Source organism: Ursus americanus, chromosome 17 (genome assembly GCF_024610735.1).
Source record: "Ursus americanus isolate L20-20 chromosome 17, mUrsAme1.1.p, whole genome shotgun sequence".
Lineage (NCBI taxonomy): Eukaryota > Metazoa > Chordata > Mammalia > Carnivora > Ursidae > Ursus > Ursus americanus.
The window spans coordinates 50,093,280-50,114,343 of NC_142143.1; the positions used below are offsets into that span (position 1 = coordinate 50,093,280).

The following is a 21,064-nucleotide window of genomic DNA, read 5'->3' on the forward strand; positions in this document are numbered from 1 at the left end:
AAAAGAAAAATGTTTGCACTATGTCTTAAGTTTTCACATTATTTAAAAAATATTTTCGTCTTTACATTTACTCAGGTAATTGCTGATCTTTTGCTTATCGTCAGTATTTTATTCAGATACAATGAATTTTGTGGTCAAAAAGTAATAAGTGTGTGTGTGTTTTAATTTAATTTCATGGATGCCAGATGCTTTGGTAGAAGATAGTTTACAAAACGTGAAACAGTGGGCTGTGCTCCACCCACCATTCAAACAAATCCCTTTGTGCCTCAGTTTCCCCATGGGAAAAAAACAGTTTGCTCTTGCTGTCTCACAGTGATATTATGGGGACCTCCGGGGATGGAGCACCTTTCAGAAGGGCAGAGATCTCTGTCCTTTTACTGCTGTGACCAAAGATTCTTTAATATGCCATCTGGGACGTGGAAGAGTTCACCTAAGTGAATTTCCAAGGATAACTGGTTTACTCCCTCTTTAGTATCTAAAGTCGGCTTCCGTTAACTGTTCTTAAGGAAAAATCTTTTAAAAATATAGTACGAGTTGTCCTCTCATCTCAGGCAGTCATTCTTGTACTGTGCTATCAAATATAACAGAATCATACGCTTGTTTCTTTGAGCTTTTCTCTGCTCTTTCTCTGCCAGACCATCAGCTGCACATCTCATGCTTTCATCTTATCTTCATCTTCTCTTCTCTCCAGCTAATTTGCCCCTGCTTGTAAGCCCTGGGCTGGGAAGCCAGCTAATCAAATTTGACAATAATTTTATATTGAATTAGAGCCAATAAGGCTCTTTGGAGGCTTATGGCAGTGGGTTTGTGACTGCGATTTAGGTCGTCCGGTGGCTTTTCACTTAATGCCAAGGTTAGGGCTTGTTTTTAAGGCTGCCAGTGGTTCTCAATCTCTCTGTGTACGTATGTATGTACGCATGTATGCGTCTACCTGTCCGTGTGTACATGCCACACGCATACACACACGTTTTAACCGTCAGTGCACATATTTGATAAAAGATCTGTCTTTAAAGAAACTAAGACATCCGTAACATATTATTAAGGGAGGTTACTAATGATGTGGTTTCCTACATAAATTTAGTCTTCAGAAACACTGGAGTCCGTGACATAGGATGCTAGCCACAAAAGAGAAAGCTCTTCTCTTTTTTGTATAATTTACCTGTGGGTCCGTAATCCAGTATTAATGTGCATTTGGTATTTAACACTGACTTGCCTTAACCAAAGCCCTTGACTCAAATTCGGTAAACTGCCAAATACGTAATGTAAAAACTGAGGATTTATCTACTTTTACTAGAGAAGACAATTCCTCTTAAATCAGTGTTTGAGTTCTATAATTCCTTTCTATAGGAAATAGGTAGAAATCTATAAATAGTAAAGCCTCTTTTTAAACCTAATTTTCATCTGCAAACATTTTTCTTTCAAAGACCTTAAAAATCTAATTAAAGCCAAGCATGATTATGATTTGAAAATGATACCAAGAGCAAAAGAGGCTGTGCCCTCGCCTCCCTGCAGCACTATACCTGATGTCTCGCGTGTGAGTTCCTTCGTCCTCGGCTAGAAGCATTATCAGAAATACAGGATGAAAAAGAAGACAGAGTAAACACAGCAGAGATACAAGATACAGACCGCAGGGGCTTACAATTCATCCAATATAATGAATTCCTCAAGTCACGGGAAATCCAAACTTGCTGTGTTTCAGAGCTACCCTAACAATGTACTTTACAAATATATTTTGGGCCATCTAATTTGCACGAGTAAAAACACAATATTTTATCAGGTAGCTCTTTTCCTTTTTGCACAAATCATGGCTTTTTTTTTTTTTAAGAAAGCAAGAGGACTTTCTCTTTTGCCAGCATAATACCCACATTTATTTCCTCTTCTGAAGGCACTCAAACCAAATATTCTTTCCTCTCTGACTTCAGGAAATATTATATTGATTTTCTGGGAAAGCAAAGAGCCCCAGGACAGACTTGGACATAATGACCTGCCTCCTTTGATGAGAGGCTGAGACCATTATAGTAAGAAGCGTGGAGATCAGCCACCCAGATGGCTGGTGCCAGTACCTTGACGAATGTTTCCAAATCCCCATTAAACAACTTAGCATTATACTGTGAGCGGGGTCTGGACTTCCTGTGTTTCTGGGGCTTAGGGGGAACATTTGGAGGCCTAAGGGAAGGGAATATAATTACTGAGCATGGCAGAAATCAAACAATAAATGAAACACCCATAGGTCACATCAAAATCACAAAACAGAACTCCTATGTGCCCTCTCCACCCCCACCCATGGGGGAAAAGGGCCCTTCCCCTTTCCCATTTATTTACTTCTACTTATGTGCTCAAAAACAATACACACTATTCATTCAGACGACCCCTTTTTTGTACATTGTATATGACATTTGTCTGCTAGTTTGTTTAAAACTGGAATTGTGAGCTATCTGGCCAAGTGTTACAAACTCGGCTGGCTTATGAGTCACACGGAAGACACAATGAGTCATAAAAATCAGGCCTCTCGATAAATCCCAATATGAGAAATTAAGTATCATATTTTAGTTACAACATAATTCGTCAATGCAAGTAATGTCACATCTGTTCAGTATCCCTCAGATATTAATGGGGTTTTAGTTTATGAAAAAGTAACTATTAATGGGGTCACAAGTGAAAAATGAGTTCGGTTTCAATGTTTTCTCAGGGAGGGGGTAGACACAGGCTCATATGAATGATTATTTCTTTATAACAAACTATCTCATCACTTAAATATTTGCAGAGCATTAGGATGCATCCCTTACTCTGCTCTGACTGTCCATCTCCTGTTTGTTTGCTTTGGTGGCTGAGCCAGGCTCTCTAACACACACGTAACCAGCGCCCCATGCACTCCATTCAGACCCTGCGTCATCTTGCTCTGTCGTGGAGAGAGGGGGCCTCTTCTGTCCTCTTCCTTTCAAGCACAGAGGGCCAGAAGTATCTGACTCAGCTTCTCCCACTGTGCTGAATGGAACACAGGGAAGAAGAGTCCCAGGAGTGCTCTCCAGACATTTTAACTCCTTCTTCAATGTACATCACACTTGGAAATTAGGTAAAGCCCTTCATTATGCTGCAAACTGTCTAGGAAGAATTACTTTTTCAGTTTATCAATGTTCAGAAAGGCCAGGTCAGAAACAAAATCCCAAGAATATGAGGAAGCCTGACTAGATTCGTTAAATATTACCATATTCTTAAGCTATCAAGAGAGGTAGGGGAGCAAAGGTGACAGCCTTCCATAGCCCAATTCTCACACTCAACCAGCAGGTGGGCTCATAGGATCAACAGGGTGTATAGTGAGCAGCACCTGAAGCCCCATGTGCTTAAGAGGTTAAGAGGAGTTTTTGCAAATGTCTAGAAGTGAATATGGAAACTTCTACCAGGCAGTATATCATCATGTCCTACCACTGCTGAAGTTTCTGAAATCTCTTTTATATACTGAATTCGGGGCTATTCACAGAGGAAAGGATCTGGTAGGCATAAAAACCCAAACAACTACCCACCAAGGAGTTTAATCTTATCCACTCTTTTCATTGTTTTACAAGTGTTTTCAAAGATTTGTAAAATGAATTTATTTATTTATTTTAGGGGGTGGAGGGGAGGGGCAAAGGGAGAGGGAAAGAGAGACTCAAGCGGACTCTACACTCAGCACAGAACCCAACACTGGGCTCGATCTCACCACCCTGAGATCACCGCCCAGGTGCCCTGCATGATTTTACAAGTGTTTTAAAATGTAGATTTTATTTTTATTCAGCTATGGTGAGACCAACAGATCAGAAGCAAAGGCCACTGAAAAGATAGTTTGTTGTTACCCGCCCTGCCCAAGAGGAGGAGGCAGGCTACCATGGGGAAGCACCAGGGTCGGTCAGGAGGCAGGAGTGCCGGCAATGCTGTGGTTTCCACAGGAAGGAATGGGCGAGGGAGGGTAAGCAGGTTTAGGACTGGCCAGGTTGAATAAGTTTGGAGGGCTCTGGGGAATAGGGATTGTTCCTACTGGTCTGGTACTTGGCTTTGTGGTGATCAGGACGGGGGAGAGTGACCCTGAACGTGAAAGCCCAATAAAGGATGCTAAAGGATGTGGCTGAGGGTGTGGGTCTGGACTGGTTGGTTTGTATACAAAAGGCATACTTGTGAGCATGACCTTTACTATTTCTATGAACTGGCTAACCTTGGGAGTGGCAGTCCCTCCAAGGTCAGCAAGACCCCAAGATCTCAAAGCATCCAATAGAGAAACCAGAAAACGTGGTTATTACAAGGTCCAGCAGAGCTGCACACTTGGGGACATCTGGAGCCGCCGACAAAGTTAAGGGGATAAGAACACAGGCCTATTTTGTTTGGTCACCAATTCGTGGGACAAGCAAATCTTGTAGCTGAAGCCAAAGCCCCCTAGTAGGACTAGATCATTGTTCCCGCGTGACCGAAGAAGCAGCGTAGCTCCTGGTTGGGGTAATGAAGACACGTTTTTTGAGTTGTCTACCGGAGGCCTGCAAGTTGCCTCTCCTGATGATTCTAAAGTATCAGGCGAATGTGATGACACTACCGTTGGGAGAGAAAGCTGACGGGAAACAAAGTGCCCGAGCGCTTATCAAAGTACTTTTGGCGGCAGAGGCGGCTTATCAGGCCCCTGATGACTCTGGCTTTACTACGTACACATCTGGGGAACAGAATCAGGGCCGTGCAATCCAACACTTGAATGGCATGTGGCGTTCAGGTTTGGTGACTGCCATACGACTTGCAGGGAATCTGGCCTCCTGGGTAGGATGTGGACGAGAGGAAGTATGAGTCAGGTCCACGTGCATAGCTAGTCTGTTTGGCAGTGACAGTTCTCGTTGCAAATCAATATATTTGCATTCCTTCTTTTAAAAAAACTTTTTTGAAGTGCTTTACGTTAATTATAATATAGGGACAAAGGTAAAACAGTTGATAGCACAAAGAGATAATATATATGAAAAAAGCTCCATAAACTGCATATTACTACGCAGAAGTAATACTCTTCTTTGTCACTGACACAGGGAGGAAAGAAACCTCAGTATTTCCGTGAGGTTTAGACAAGTCACTAGTTGTATCTTTCTAGCTGGTTCACCAAGAGAGGCTTCCTTTTGAATAAATTGCCCAGCAGAAACATTATAGAGCCTTGAAAATCGACTTGCCCATTACTGCAAGACACACACACACACACACACACACCCACACACACACACCCACCCCAGTGTTCTAAATGCCTTTCACCTCAAAGAGAACTCAGCTTTAAGAGGGCAAAGTCTAGCTATGTCAATTAGAATAATTTCTGGCTGTTACACAAATGCTGGCACAAAAAAATAGAAGTTGCAAACTTTCCCCAACCCAAATCAGAATCGGCTTGCAAAAAGGCTTTTCTTTCTCAGCAATAGCTTCAAAATCCCTTTTGAAAGAAAAAAAGGAAAAAAAAAAAAAAAGAAAGAAAGAAAGAAGTGCGATATGGCTGTAATATTAAAAGTTAAATCTTTAAAGTGAACCCAAAAGGGGTAAGAAGATAAAATCCGGAGTATTCAGTATAGTTCAAAGTTTTAAATGACATAAGGGAAAGTAGGAGCAGAAAGTAACTGATTGTGCTATTTGCTAACACAGTAGTTATGCACGTAACGTTGCTTGTTAATTAAATGATCAAATCAGACTATTTTTAGAAACTGTTAAGTGTTTTGGATTAGACAAACCAAGCCCATTCGATTTAGGTCTTTCTTAAGCAGTCTACTCATTAAAGAGCTTCAAATTACACTGGGAAGCCCTCAGATCTGCCAGAGCAAATCTGGTTTTTTGAGAACCCCAAACATTTCATTTTACTATTGTTTGTAGAGTCAAAATGATCTTCCATGTTCATTAACAAAATTCATTCATTTTTGCAGCAGTGAATGGTTGCTCATTGTTAAGGAAAAAAAAAGAGACACAGAGTTATGATAAAATATTTTCCTACCTTGTAGTCATATATTCAGCTCTATGACCTGCAGAAAAAAAAAGAAAATAAGTAAACGGAATGGAATCAGTGGAATGCATTTGGTAATCTTTTTTTTGTATCACCTGTCCCTTACTTTAAGATGCTGAGTTTATAATAACTTACACATTTTATGGTGGAAAGCAAGAGGACAGCATAGCATGATAGACAAATAATTCAAAATAAGCATTTCGTAAAACTTATACCTAAAATTTAATAAATCCTATACATCAGAGAAACATGTTTCACTTGGCAATTTGAGGCAGGGATATTTATTTGTTATTCAGAAAACATGAAAAGCTCCTTGATCTTAACTGTAAGGTTAACAAAGAAATACAGATAAAACACATCCAAGGTTCGAATGTTAATGGTTTCCTCTGTCTTGATGGGTACTTGGGTTAGAACGTGGTCAAATTAGGGCGGGAAAACTCAGTTTCCTTTGTATTAAATTGGTGTTCTTTCTATAATACACAATCAGGTGAGAAGTGGTATTTTATAATCAGAAATGACACTGGCAGATATTAAGTACAAGGACATTAAATTATGCTACATTCTACCACCTGTAAGCTAGTAGCCTTTCAGAGTTCCCTGTCATTTAAAACATGAGTTTCTTATATATTCAGGCTTCTTGACTTGTTTTTAACATTGGCTCCGTATTTTCATAGTGTTCCTACAATCTGTGCTAATTCCAGGTGTGAATGTGTCTGTGGGTGCTGTCTGCTCTTTCTCACATTTTGGGTGGAGCTGTGGAAGGGGTGTGGAAGAGGGAACCATTCTACCGGTTTGTTTGCAAAATGATGATGTGCTCCTGAAACAGCCTGAAGTTATAGCTCGCCTAGAAGGGTCATGTTGCAGCACAAACAGGTACGAGTCAGCCCATCCTATCATAACGCGGTGATTCAGATTTGCGCGGCAAGGCCAGTATAACATTTGTAGAGAAAGCTGGCTTGTTGGAAATGGTGAATGAACCCTCCCAGGCAGGCAACAGAGTCTTTTACTCTATTATCTGCTTTTGAAGAACAAGTAACAAAGGATTTGATCAATGTTCTATTTGTTAAAGGGGGAGGGGATGACAGTTAATATCAGAGAATACCTTCCTCAACCCAGACTCAGGCCACTGTAGGTCTACAAGAATCAGTTCTGGGCCATGACTCGGAGTGGGGGTGGGAGGAAAGAAGAAAAATCTGTTTTCCCCCCACTACTCAGTTCTATCTATCCTTTAACTCTAACTCCCTTCCTTCTTTTGGCCTTTTGGTATCTTGCCAGACAAGAAAAAGGAGAAGGTGGATAGAGAAATCCAGAATAACTTCTAGCTGTTCTCAAGTGGGGGGGATGGTCTACCAGAAAGGTGTCTTTGGGGATATCCTTCAGCAGGGAGCTGGCTGTACAGGGTTAAAGCACAGAGACAAGACAGGGCTGGAGATGAAGATTTGAGAGTCAACACCATTTAGGTTGTTTTGGGGCCATGGACCAAGCTGAGATCACGCAGGGTGAGTCAGGAGAATGAGCAAAAAAGGTGGAGGGCAGAGAAACTCGCAGGCCTGTGCTGTACTGTATTCTGTCATGTTGCCTACTTGATCATCATAGAAGTACGACATAAAATATATTACTAACAACAATAAAAACAGCAATGATGTCCAATACTTATTAGACACTGTTCTAAGCACTTTCTATACATTAACTCACAATTTTCACAAAACCTTATGAAGCAGGTACTGTTACTTCTATTTTGTGGAAAAGACCGAGCATATAGGAGGCAAGTGACTTGCTCAAGGTCACACTGTTTGTATGTGAGGCATCTGGCCCTAGGGTCCAGGTTTTTTTTTCCCCCATACATATACAAGTCTTTTTTATTTTTTTAAATTTAAATTCAAGTTAGTTAACATATGGTGTAATATTGGGTTCAGGAGTAAAATTTAGTGATTCATCACTTACAATTAACACCCAGTGCTCACCCCAACAAGCGTCCTCCTTAATGCCCATCACCCATTTAGCCAATACCCCGTCCACCTCCCCTCCAGCAACCCTCAGTCTGTTCTCTATAGTTAAGAGTCTCCTACGGTTTGCTTCCCTCTCTGTTTTTATCTTATTTTATTTTTCCTTCCCTTCCCCTATGTTCATCTGCTTTGTTTCTTAAATTCCACATGAGTGAAATTGTATGATATTTGTCTCTCTGACTGACTTATTTTGCTTAGCATAATACCCTCTAGGTCCATCCATGTTGCTGCAAATGGAAGGTTTTCATTCTTTTTGATGGCGGAGTAATATTCCATGGCATATATAAATCATATCTTCTTTATCCATTCATCGGTTGATGGGCATTTGGGGTCTTTCCCAATAAAATAGTTGGGCTATTTCCCAATAAATAATTGGGCTCTTTCCCAATAAAATAATTTGGCTATTCTTGATAATGCTGCTATATACTGGGATGCATAGGCCCCTTCGAATCAACATTTTTGTATTCTTTGGATAAATACCTAAGAGTACAATTACTAGGTCATTGGGTAGTTCTATTTTTAACTTTTTGAGGAACCTCCATACTGCTTTCCAGAGTGGCTGCACCAGTTTGCATTCCCACCAACAGTGCAAAAGTGTTCCCCCTTTCTCTGCATCCTCGACAACATCTATTTCCTGAGTTGTTAATTTTAGCCATTCTGACAGGTGTGACGTTACATCCCATTGTGGTTTTGATTTGTATTTCCCTGATGAAGAGTGATGTTAACATTTTTTCACATGTCTCTTCGCCATTTGTATGTCTTTGGAGAAATGTCTGTTCATGTCTTCTGCCCATATTTTAATTGGATTATTTATTTTTGGGGTGTTGATTTTGATGAGTTCTTTATAGATTCTGGATACCAGCCCTTTATCTGATACATCATTTGCAAATATCTTCTCCTTTTCCTTAGGTTGCTTTTTAGTGTTGTTGATTGTTTCCTTCACTGTGCAGAAGCTTTTTATCCTGATGAAGTCCCAACAATTCATTTTTGCTTTTGTTTCCCTTACCTCTGGAGACATGTCTAGCAAGAAGTTGCTGCGGTCGTGGTCAAAGAGGTTGCTGCCTGTGGTGTTCTTTAGGATTTTGATGGTCTCCTGTCTTACATCTAGGTCTTTTATCCACTTCAAATTTATTTTTGTGTATGGTGGAAGAAAGTGGTCCAGTTTCATTCTTCTGCATGCCCCAACATGATTTGTTGAAGAGACTGCCATTTTTTGACTGGATATTCCTTCCTGCTTTGTCAAAGATTAGTTGACCCTATAGTTGTGGGTCCATTTCTGGGTTCTCTATTCTGTTCCATTGATCTATGTGTCTGTTTCTGTGCCAGTACCATAGTGTCTTGATGATTACAGCTTTGTAATACAGCCTGAAGTCTGGGATTGTGCTGTCTCCTGCTTTGCTTTTCTTTTTCAACATTACTTTCGCTACTTGGGGTCTTTTATGCTTCCATACAAATTTTAGGATTGTTTGTTCTAGTTCTGGGAAAAATGTTGGTGCTAGTTTGATCAGATTTGTTTTAATTCTAGGCCTGAGCTCCCAAATAATATATCGTAAAAATATAAATCTTATTTCCCAGCAAACACTTTGAAAGATCCTAAAAGAAAGGTAGGAATTATGGCTTACGCTTCTGTCTCCCCCATGTGACTAAAGTCAAATACAAAATACTAAAAATGAGCTAAGTTACATAACACATGTTAAGATTATATAACACATATTAAGTTAAAATTTCAAAGTCTTGGGGTGCTTGGTTGGCTTTGTCAGTAGAGTATGTCACTCTTGATCTCGGGGTTGTAAGTTTGAGCCCCATGCTGGGTGTAGAGATTACTTAAAAATAAACTCTTTAAAAAACAAAATAAAATAGAATAGAATAAAATAAAAATTTAAAGTATCTAAAAAATTCAACTGGATAATGAAGGTTAATCACTTTCAAGTGATTCAATGATAAAGACACTAATAACTCCTTAGAAACAAAATGTTTTTCAATAAGTTTGAAGTTTTGCTACTTTTGTTAAAATATCCCAAGCAAAGATTCTCTAGATTTAGAAGAAGATCATATATTAAATGGCTTAAAATCACTTTGCTCCATCCATCCATGGTTAATAGTATGAGATAAAAAATTAAAAACCTATAAAAGATACATTTTGATTAATGAGCCCAGAGCAAGCTCCACAAGACCTATCATTCATAGTATAACTGCCACCACATCCACTGTCTTGTTCAGCTAATAGTACTGACTGTGCCTCAACTGATGAATGAGGTTTTATTTTTTAATCAGTATCATCATTAATAGATCAATAACACACAAGCTTAGAAGAATCTGCTTCCCAGAGAAATGTGAAAGCTTCCAGTGGTTTGAGGATTAGATTTCAATCACATTCTTTGGAAGGCTATTTAATTATTAAAAACAACAGACAATTTCTTCCCTCACCCCCCTCCCCATCCCACAATATAAGCCATTTGGAGGAAAAAATGACCCGCGACCCACGATTATCTTGTTCTTGCTACAAACACCTACTTTGAGGACTCCAATCATTTCACTCGAGAATTAAGAAGTGAATTATTTTTCACACTCAAATGTATTTTATCACCATAGACTAAAAGGGAAAACCAAAATACAGTGTGGTGGCAATCTGAGATTAAAAAAAAAACAATAGATGAAATATTTAAAATGTGTACAGCTCAAACTGGACGGAGGCACCTGGAACTGGGTCCCCAGTGAATGACTGATAAGGACTCCAGCATTACTTCTCGTCCTTTTTTTTCCTTAAGAATACATTGCTTTTCTAAAAACCATAATTATTCACAGTCAGCTTCTCTTTTGAAAGTATGTTTGTACTTCTACTCAGAGACACAACGGATTCAATGAGGATAAGCCATTTCATTCCTTTGTCAGAAACCTTATGCCCGGTCTAGAAACAATCTAACATGGAACTCAGCTTTCCAGTGTCAGATTTTCTGTGTTTAAGGAGAACTGTACTGATATTTACACCCCCCCAACTCCAAATGTTGCACACAAAGAAGCCAGTGTGAACATGAAGGCTCCTTATGAAAAGAAAAAGAAACAATTTCAGTGCCTTAGTTCTACGGATATAGATCTCATTTACTGTGTTGATGTCACTTCTCCAAATTAAAAACAAATGACATCACAAAAGGATATAATGGTCTCGCTGAAGGATGATGAAGAAGGTGATGACTTTGGTCTTAACAACTCATTATGTATTTCTTTTTATTTCAGTTTTCAAAGATGTGGAATTCTGAATTTTGACAGTGCGCCTTTAAGAGCCCAATCTAGTTGCTTCACAATGTTGTAAATCAAAGGACTTACTGGGCCTCTGGTAGGCTGCCAAAAGCAAGCAGTAAGACAGGCCAAACACATGTCTGTAGTTACAGTTTCAGCTGTGTACAATCAACTGCTAAATCCCTGGGTTAGGCCCTATTTGTTTTACTACGAAGGCAGTTTTTTCAGCAGTGAGTCTACTGTATTTCAGAGATGTGATTTCTGTATAAGAAGTCAGGACTGTCCCCAAACACACCATCGAATCCTGTGCTACTAACCTTATTTCACCAAGCCCAGACTTGGATACCTTCATAAGGACTCACCATTGGATTGTCTCACTGTGGGACAGGCACCATTAACTCTCCTTTGGTTCAAGCCTATCAACTTGAATGGGGCTTGCATGGGGAGCCAGCGGGCTCACAATGGTCGAGCTAAAAGGCGGGGGCAGGCTCAGCCTCTCTCTGGGCAAAGCTGGCAGCGTGAAGCCCCGGCAGTGACCAACGAGCGGTGTGCTGCCAAGCCTGCACGTGGGGCAGGGCTGGGGAGCAGGAAGGCCTACAGCGCGTGGTTAGAGGCTAGTGTGTCTGATGCCCCTGGATGGGAACCAGCCAGTTTCTGAATAAATCCAATCTGGTGGAGGCCTGGTATCCCTGAACCCAGCTTGCGTCACTATGATACTGGAACCCAGTGAAAGAAATTCCAAGATAAAGAAATCCTGGCTCAGAGTTCACAAGGTACAATACAGCTTTACACAGCAGAGCAGCTAACGATGGAATGTGGCATATGGATTCGGTAAGTTGGCTAAAACAGAGCCCTATCCAATAATGCCATGTAAAATAATATGAACCGCGGGGGCTTTCTCTCCAGGAGACATCAGGGAATCTATGTAGAATGAGTATCATAAAAGTTTCAGAATGTGACCCCAAGCGAATTAACACATGTGTTTGCACGCATGCCAAGAATGAATTCACCCACTACTTAAGTGCCTCCAACTCACGATTTCTAAAGTGGTATCCATTCCTGTAGGGAAGGACTCTGTGCTTCTAAGCATTCGTCAAAACACTTAACGATAATTTATGCTTTGGGACTGGCGACTGACCTTGGGGGCATCACTGAAATATCAGACATTTTGTGGTAGGTGGAAAAAAATGATCTTACATGATACTATGAAGGAAAAAAAAGAAAAAAATGGGGACATGATTGCTGAGGTAAGACAACTATTCAAAGAAAAAGAAAAGAAAAAAATGCTTTTTTAAAAAAGTTCTAACCATGGGCGCCTGGGTGGCACAGCGGTTAACTGTCTGCCTTCGGCTCAGGGCGTGATCCCGCATTGTGGGATTGAGCCCCACATCAGGCTCCTCTGCTGTGAGCCTGCTTCTTCCTCTCCCACTCCCCCTGCTTGTGTTCCCTCTCTCGCTGGCTGTCTCTATCTCTGTCGAATAAATAAATAAAATCTTTAAAAAAAAAAAAAGTTCTAACCTCCATTATAGAAGAGTTGAAAGCCTTGCACAGGGCTACCCTTCACTGAGATTTCCCAACTGTTAACATTTTGCCACACTGGCCTTATTTCCTTCTCTCTCCCTCTCTCTTTCTATATCTTTGCTCCTGAATCGATTGAAAGTAACTTGCAGATATTATGATATTTAGCAAACATTTCTTTTTTTTAAATTCAATTTTGATTTTCATTTTCTTAATATCGTCACTTTTTTATTTATTTGACAGAGAGAGAGAGAGAGAGAGGACAAGCAGGGGGAGGGGCAGGCAAAGGGAGAAGCAGGCTCCCCACTGGGCAGGGAGCCCTACGACATGGGCTGGATCACAGGACCCGGGGATCACCACCTGAGCTAAAGGCAGACGCTTCGCTGACTGAGCCACCCAGGTGTCCCTTAGCAAACATTTCTTAAGAATAGGAATCTTCGTTTTCATAATCATACCACCACTGTCATATCTTAGAAAATGAACTCAATAATGTCATTTAATATACAGTCTATATTTAAACTTCCCCAATTGTCCTTAAAATGCCTTTTGTAACTTTTGCTTTTTTGATTCAAAATCTAATGAAAGTTCACAGATTGTCTTTGGTTATTTTATTTCTTAAGACACTTTCTAGTAGTTTAAATGTTAATTCTTCTTCTAAATGAAATCAGCCTTTTATCTTAGAATCTGGCATGCTAACTATAATACATGGAGCCTTAGGTCATGATGACCTTTCTCCTAGTGCTCATTCCCTGAGGATAATGTGTCCTTTGGAGGAAACCAGGAGATAAGGTGATGACAAAACCTGCCTTGTCAGTAGGAAGGTTCTAGAATGGTAGGGTGCAAGAGTTTAGGTCAAAGAACAGCAACCTCTTTTTGGCCTGAGTTACACACCTCCGTCCCCTCATTTCCCACTCCCATCTGTATTCTCTTTCACTTTTTATAACTTCTGGCAAGATCTAGTGGGAATAAAAGATAAAGTTACAGACTATGAGGACCTTAAAACAGGGACTTTGCTTGTATTTATTTTTTTCCTTTTAAATTTCAAGAAGATGAAAAGAGAAACAGTAACATTTACACAGTCCCTTTTGCCTATAATCCTTTTTTCCCCATCGTTTTTCCCATTTGTAAAAACGGGGAAAGTGATAGCCCAGTTCAATATGTAGTTTAGAACAATGCCTAGTCCTATAGAAGTGACAGCTATTCTTATTTTTGTTATTATTATTATTAGCTACAGCAGTATACTTCATTAGATTTTTTTTTCTTTAAGGAAAATCAATGTCCACAGAAAGAAAGAAAAAAAAAAAAAGTCACCCAGACTCGTTTAACTGGTTCCTAGAGTCCACAGTGGCATTAGAGGTGACAACAAATACTGGCCCACTGAAACAAAGTGGGTGGAGCTGGAAGGGTGGACAGGTCCCAGAGGGTAAGGAAGAAGTGGCTGGGTGGTCAGCAGGTGGGGGCAGGTGCAGCTCTGCCCAGTCTTCTCCCTTTAGGAGCACCAGGTATTGGGAGCACCAGGCTGGGCAGAGTGTTCCTCAGGAGCTCTGTGGGGGCTTCTCAGCCCTCCCCAGATTTCACTATTCTTCCTCAAGGTTAGCACCGAGCTTATAAGGAACTTGATTATTATAGTTACAGCAAAAGCCCAGTCTAAACAATCAGTGTTCTCTGCTTCTTGAAACACAAATCCGCAACTCACACTCTTCGTGGACTAGCTACGTGACACAATACAAAATCCATGTCATCCTCCCCGTCTGCTTCAAATAACTGACCTTCTCCAAGGGTCCTCTGCAGCAAGTCATGTTTGGCTTGAAGTTTTGTGATGAGATTACTACCTTCCAAATATTCTCTGAGTTTCTGCAAAAGGAAAGATTCATTTTTAACTTAAAAAAATATGTATTTCATGTCAAGGAACTTCCCACGGGATATCTAAAATCCAGCCACTTCTATCTGCTAGAGCCTGGATCCTTGCCACTCCACGTGCGGTCTGATGCAGACCAGCATTATCTGCCATCATCTGGGAACCTAGCAGGGAGGCAGACTCCCAGGTCCCTCCTTCCCCAGACCTACTAAAATCAGAACCGTGTGTTAGCAAGCTCTCCTGGTGACATGTCTGGGTGTTAAAGATTAAAAGTGGTCTGAGAGCAGTCCTTTTTAAATCTGAGGAACTTTTACGGAAGTCCTAACTCCTAACTCCTATCGCTGACCAACAGAATCGGGAACTCCAAGGGCAGTCAGGAGTCCGTATTTTAATGAAGAACCATGTGATTCCCACCCAACTCTAGACGCTGTGTTTGGGGACCCCAGATCTGAGCTCCAAAGGTGGCTGGGGAAGCAACAGACACACCATGAAGTAGAACTGCTCCGTCTCCTGCTGGTTTGCTCTTCTCTTGGCGATGCTGGGCTTACTCAGGTAGGTCTCGGAGACTGTGGACTTCACAGATTCCGTGGAGCGGCTGTGCTGGAAGCATTCAGAGACATCGTAGTCCTCGATGGTGACCATATCTTGTATGGTCTGCAAGGTGGCTTCGGTCGTTTTCTTAACCTGGGGACAGGAACACATTTCTCATGTTACCACATGATTTCGTGAATCCCACACTCAGTGAGAATCTGTTCCATCAGGCAGAGGTGAAGATACAGGCCCTGCCCCAAGAAGAGGAGAGAGAGATAGGTAAACAGCATCCACCATCACCAATATAAAGAGAGGCTTTCTTCAAAATCATTCTCAAGAGGATATTTCTGTGTATTTGGATCCCTACAAATCTCATGTATCACTGGGTACTCTCTCAATTACATTTTTGAAAGTAACCTTTTTAAAAATGGGAAGTTAAACTACACACAAAAAATACACATACCATGAGTGTATTGCTTGATGAATGATCAGAGTGAACACACTTATGTGACCACCACTCAGATCAAGAAGTATAGTACATTACAAATATCCTTGTGCTTCTCCCAACTACCACACACCCCTTTCTCCTCCTCAAAGGTAGCCATTATCCTGATGTCTAACATCACGTATTAGTTTTAGCCTTTTTGTGCTTCACATACATGGAATCCTACAGCATGTATGATTTTTGTCTTGCTTCTGTTGTTCAACTTTATGTAGTAAGATTTATTCATTTCTCGAAGAGTATAGTATTTCATTGCTGAATGCTAAATATTCATTGTAGGAATACATCATAATTCATCCCTTTTACTGTTGATAGATGACTTGTTTCTAGTTTTGGGCCATTGAGAATAATATTGCTATGAATACATGTCTAGCATACATGGACAGAATTGCTGCTTATAAGGTTTGCCAGATTGTTTTCCAAAATTACTGTTCTGATTTGTATTCCCACTAGCACAGGAAGAGTTTCTGTTACTCCACATCAAGAGTCGGTATTCTCAGTTTTTAAAATTCAAACCATTGTGTTGGGTGTGTAGTGGTATCTTATTGTGGCTTTAATATGCATTTCTCTAATGCCTGAGATTGAGCTCATTACAATACGTTTAAGATAATTTGGATTTCCTCTCTTGGAAATACTTTGTGTAAATCTCTTGCTCAATTTTCCACTGGGTTAGGAGTCTTTTTCTTACTTATTTGTAGATATGGATATGAGTCTTTTGTTAGTTATATGCTGCAAATATCTTTTCCCACTCAGCTCTGGCTTTTCCCTCTACTATCTAGATGAACTGCCTCTAATTTTAATGTAATCAATTTACCAGTCCCTTCCTATATAATTGGTATTTTGTGTCCTATTTAAGAAATACTTTCCTATCTCAGAACCATAAAGATACTATTCTTTGTTATCTTCTAGGAGCTTTTTAATTTATTCTGTACATTTATCTTGCACAATTAGGTCATACTTTACCTTTACTTATTGGTCTAGTGTAAATCGACAGCTTTATTCTTTTCCCAATGTATAGAATCTAGAGCACCCTAACTTCATTTACTTCTCCTTATTTATACACTATTTTATAATGTATTATAATAGGATATGTATGTAAATATTAACATATACTTAAATATATCAGTTGTTATAGTCAGTATTCATTTAGCTTTATCCATATATTAGTTACATTATTTGACCTCCTTTCCTTATATTTTTAAGAGTAACTCCTGCCTTTAGAAATTCCTTTTAACATGAGTCCACTGGTGGTGAACTCTTTTTTTGTTGACTAGGAAATTTATGAAAGATATTTTCATTTATGAAAGATATTTCTCCTGGTTGGCAGTTTGTTTTCTTTCAATACACTGAAGATGATCACTGTATTTTCTTGCTTCTATGTTCCTGTTGAATGAGAAGTTTGCTCTGAGTCTATTGTTACTTTGCTTGCTTCTCCAGCTGCTTTTAAAGTTTCTTACATTAAAAAAAAATTATTTATTTGAGAGAGAGAGCAGAGCAGGGGGGAGGGGCTGAGGGAGGAGAAACCGACAACCTGCTGAGCAGGGAGCCTGATGTGGGCTGATCCCAGGACCCCGGAATCATGACCCGTGTCAAAGGCACTGAGTTGAAGGCAGCTGCTCAACCAACTGAGCCACTCAGGTGCCCCTGAAGTTTTCTACAGTTTCACCATGATGTGTTTATGTAAGGATTTACAAACATATATTCTACCTGGATTTTTTTGGACTTCTTAAAATGTGTGATATTTTTCATAAATTCTAATAAATTTTCAGCTTTTATCTCTGCAAATATTGTCTCCTTTTCTATTGTTTTCCTTTTTGGGAGTTTAATTAGTATGCTAAACATCATTGTGTTCTCTATATCTCTTACCCTTCTCTTCGTATTTTTTTTTAAGATTTTTATTTATTTGAAAGAGAGCAAGTGTGTGCACGAGTGGAGGGGGAGGGGCAGAGGGAGAGGGACAAGCAGACTCCCCGCTGAGCAGGGAGCCCAATGTGGAGCTCAATCCCAGTACCCTGAGATAATGATGTGAGCTGAAGTCAGATACTTAACTGACTGAGCTACCCAGGCACCCCTGTTTGTATTTTCTATCCTTTTGTTTTTCCATGCTGCATTTGGATTATTTTCTTCTGATTTGTCCTCCACTTTGATAATTCACTCTTCAGCTGTGTTGAATCTGAAGTTAAAACCATCCACTGATTTGTTAACTTGGGGCACTGTAGTTCTCACTTTTAGAATCTCTCTGTGGTACACTTTCAAATCTGGTATTTCACTGGTTATAGGTTATGGTTCCCTACTGAAATCTAGGCTTGGCTTTTATCTCCTTGAACATGGTAAGTAGCTCTTTTACAGTTCATTTCTGATAATCTCAATATCTGGAGTTCCTGTAAGTATCTCTCTGTGATTTGATGTCTGTTTGCTGGACATTTTGGTAGAATTATTTGAAGTCTAGGGTGAGACTACCATCTTCTAGAGAGAATGTCTACTCATTTTTCCAAGCTGATTGGGGTGCTAATAGCTCAGAATCACCAGGTTTTATTTCTGTTCAAAATATTTGATGCTCTTCATTTTGGGAACATATGGTTCTCTGTGCCATGGACTTTAGGCTTGGCCAGACACCTTGTTCAGGACAGTGAAATGTGAAATAATCAGCTGAGTGACTCAGTTCACTATTACAGGAAGCAGAAATAGCTTCAATTACTCTTTTGTTTTAATCAACAAAATACTGTTGAGGGAAGAAGTAATGGCAATCAGTATTAGTTCTGACGCTAAAAGAGGTCACGTGATAAAATAAAAAAAGCACAAAGAAATTTAACAGACTTAGTCATTATTGCTGGGCATGTGTACAATGCAAAGGAGAGATATTACTGGGAAAAAGCATATTAAAGGTTATTTAAGAAAACAATACTGTAAGTGGTTACTTTAAGGAAGTCATGATTACATATTTATAGGCTGAATGAAAAGACTCAGAACCCCAGAGGTGACATCAGCAAGATGGCAAAATAGGAGGTTCCCCTGCACATATTCCTCCATGCCCCGCTGCGACAGTAATCTGGCGGCCATCGATGGACAAAAGTGCACTTGTGGGAGCTTTGGGATCCCGGTAAGAACTTGTAAAACCTTGGTGGAGCCCAGGGCTGAGGTGGACCAATTTGAGAAAGCAGGCCTAGGCCCAGGTGGGAAGCTTGCCAACCCTGGTCCTGGCTACTGACCCAGAAATAGCCAGGTCCCCCTGGGGACTCCGTTACAGTCTTATCTGGCCTTGGTCTTGTCACCAGAAGTAGCTGCCAAGGGACCCAGGAAGAGCCACATCTAATCATGCTTCAAGTAATAGGCCTGCTGACCTTGGTCCTAGCTGTGGACCGTGCAGCAGCCCATGCTGTAGTTCCACTCCGTCTCAGCCCTGGTCATGGAGCAGTCTTCCACGTACAGTGACTTGCTAGAAGGCATGTTTCTCAGTCTATCTGCAGATCTTACAGTGGCCCTGTAACCTGGCCCCAGGTGGGAGACATGTCTGTCTGTGCTCCTGGAGGTTGGCCTGCATACCGTGGTCCTGGCTATGCACCCTGAAGTGGACCTGGGACTCCACTGGTGCCTTCAGCTGGGGTGCAGAGCCAGTCCTACCTGTTAGGAACCTGTTCAGCCCACAGACTGTAGAGCCAGCAGCAGCCATGTGATTCCTGTCATTGTCAACAAAACCGTTTTTTTTTTTTCCTTTTCTCAACTTTTTTCTCCGAAGCAAGAGTGCCATGGTTAAATTTGGAATTGTCAGAAAGAATAAAGGATGTGACAGAAAACACCAGACAGGATGGCTGGGACTACATACTATCCCATGGGATGTTCTCGACGAAGAATAACACCAGCTTCTGACACACAAGTCATGTTAATAAGCCACAGGGAGGGAGTATAATGAGGTAACTACGAAACAGCTAATATGAGGCTTGTGATGACTGCCTATTAGCCGCAGGAAAACGCGGTTAGCCTTGGTAGGAGAGGCCAAAAACGTGACAAGGAATATGAAAAAACCTGAAGAATGTACAGCACTGGAGGAGTGCCGAGGTGGCCGGGACTCTGAGATGAGAGTCAAAATGAACGACAGAGAAGAGGTGACTTTTGTGGGCTGCTGCAGCCTGGCTCTTTTGCCTTTGTACTCACGGGACATTACAGTCCTTGGAGAAACAAAACAGTTGTTTTGATTTTATTCTCTAAACACACTGTATTAGTTTCCCAGGGCGGCCGTCACAAAGTACCACAGGCTGGGGGCTTCGACAACGGCAGTTTATTGTCCTGCAGGTCAAAAGTCTGAGGTCGCGGTGCCGGCAGGTCTGGCTCCTTCCCAGCGCCGTGTGAGGGAAGGTCTGCTCCCGGCTTGCCTGCCTCCTGGGCTTGCAGATGATCACCTTGTATCTCTTCACACGGCCTTCTCTCTCTGCTTGTGTGTGCAAATTTTCTCTTTTTATAAGGACACCGATCACACTGGATGAAGGCCCACTCTAATGACCTCCCTTTAATTACCTCTGTGAAGACCCTTGTCTTCAAATAAAGTCATACTCTAAAGTACGGGGGTTAGTACTTCAACATGTCAATTTTGGGGGAACGCAATCCTACCTCTAACACACACATTATTTTAGGACACTGTGCCCGGCACATTACACAGGCCTATTCATCCTTTAAGACTCATCCATCCATCCATGAAGATGACCCCCAGCTCTGCCTTCCCGTCCCCACCGGTCTATTTACTTCTTGCCACGACTGACCTGGGAGGCACTGCGATGGAGCCCTGTATCACTTCAGATGTGTTAAACTTTACCAGAAAGAGGCCAGACACACATGCACACACACAGAGGGACTGGATTAACACCGTAGGTAACCAGTCTGGGTATGGAAACTTACTGGCAGCACAGGCCACAGAAGGCAGGAGCAGCGCCGTGGCCTTCCCTCGCTCCTGGTACGGATGCCAGTGTCCTTGCCTGTCCTGGGTAATGAGGACAATGATGCCAACTCCATCTCTCACAAGCACCTACCACACTGTTCGGAGGGCTATGCTGTCCATCTATGGGGGGAGCAACCTCAGCTTAGAGACAGCTTATTAACGTTTGTATCTCTGGTCAGTAGCACAGTGCCTGGGACACAGCGGATTATCCAAAAGGTCCACTGAAGGAATGGTAGAGGGTTGAAGTCATCCTCCTTTCAAATCCACAGATGTCGAAGAAGCATTCGGCATGCGCCGACAACATGGGCTTTCTTTGCTGACAGCCATCCTGAGTTTCACCATTCTATTCAGGCTGCCCTATCCCGTGACTCACTTTAGACCCTTTCTAGAAACTCTCCTCGCCCTGCTTGGTATTCTTCTGGATCCAGTTGCTTCCTTCAGGGAGTTAAAGCTTATTTGAAACTGTATATATACACACACACATACATATCATACACACTGCTTC

At 41.2% G+C, this 21,064-nt stretch overlaps 1 protein-coding gene across 3 annotated transcripts in view; it reads right to left on the bottom strand.

Annotated features, from left to right (window-relative positions):
- Positions 1 to 21,064, bottom strand: part of SRGAP1 (SLIT-ROBO Rho GTPase activating protein 1) — a 257,927-nt gene that overhangs the window by 40,637 nt on the left and 196,226 nt on the right. For 2 of the 3 annotated variants that reach the window (XM_045789675.2, XM_087869002.1), the window contains exons 9-12: positions 15,083 to 15,280; positions 14,508 to 14,592; positions 5,969 to 5,996; positions 2,064 to 2,166 (exon numbers count right to left, since the gene is read on the bottom strand). In XM_045789675.2, the coding sequence (XP_045645631.1) occupies positions 2,064 to 2,166; positions 5,969 to 5,996; positions 14,508 to 14,592; positions 15,083 to 15,280 (414 nt within the window). Of the gene's footprint in view, positions 1 to 1,520; positions 1,555 to 2,063; positions 2,167 to 5,968; positions 5,997 to 14,507; positions 14,593 to 15,082; positions 15,281 to 21,064 lie in introns of all 3 variants that reach the window. The other variant, XM_045789676.2, reaches the window with a different exon arrangement.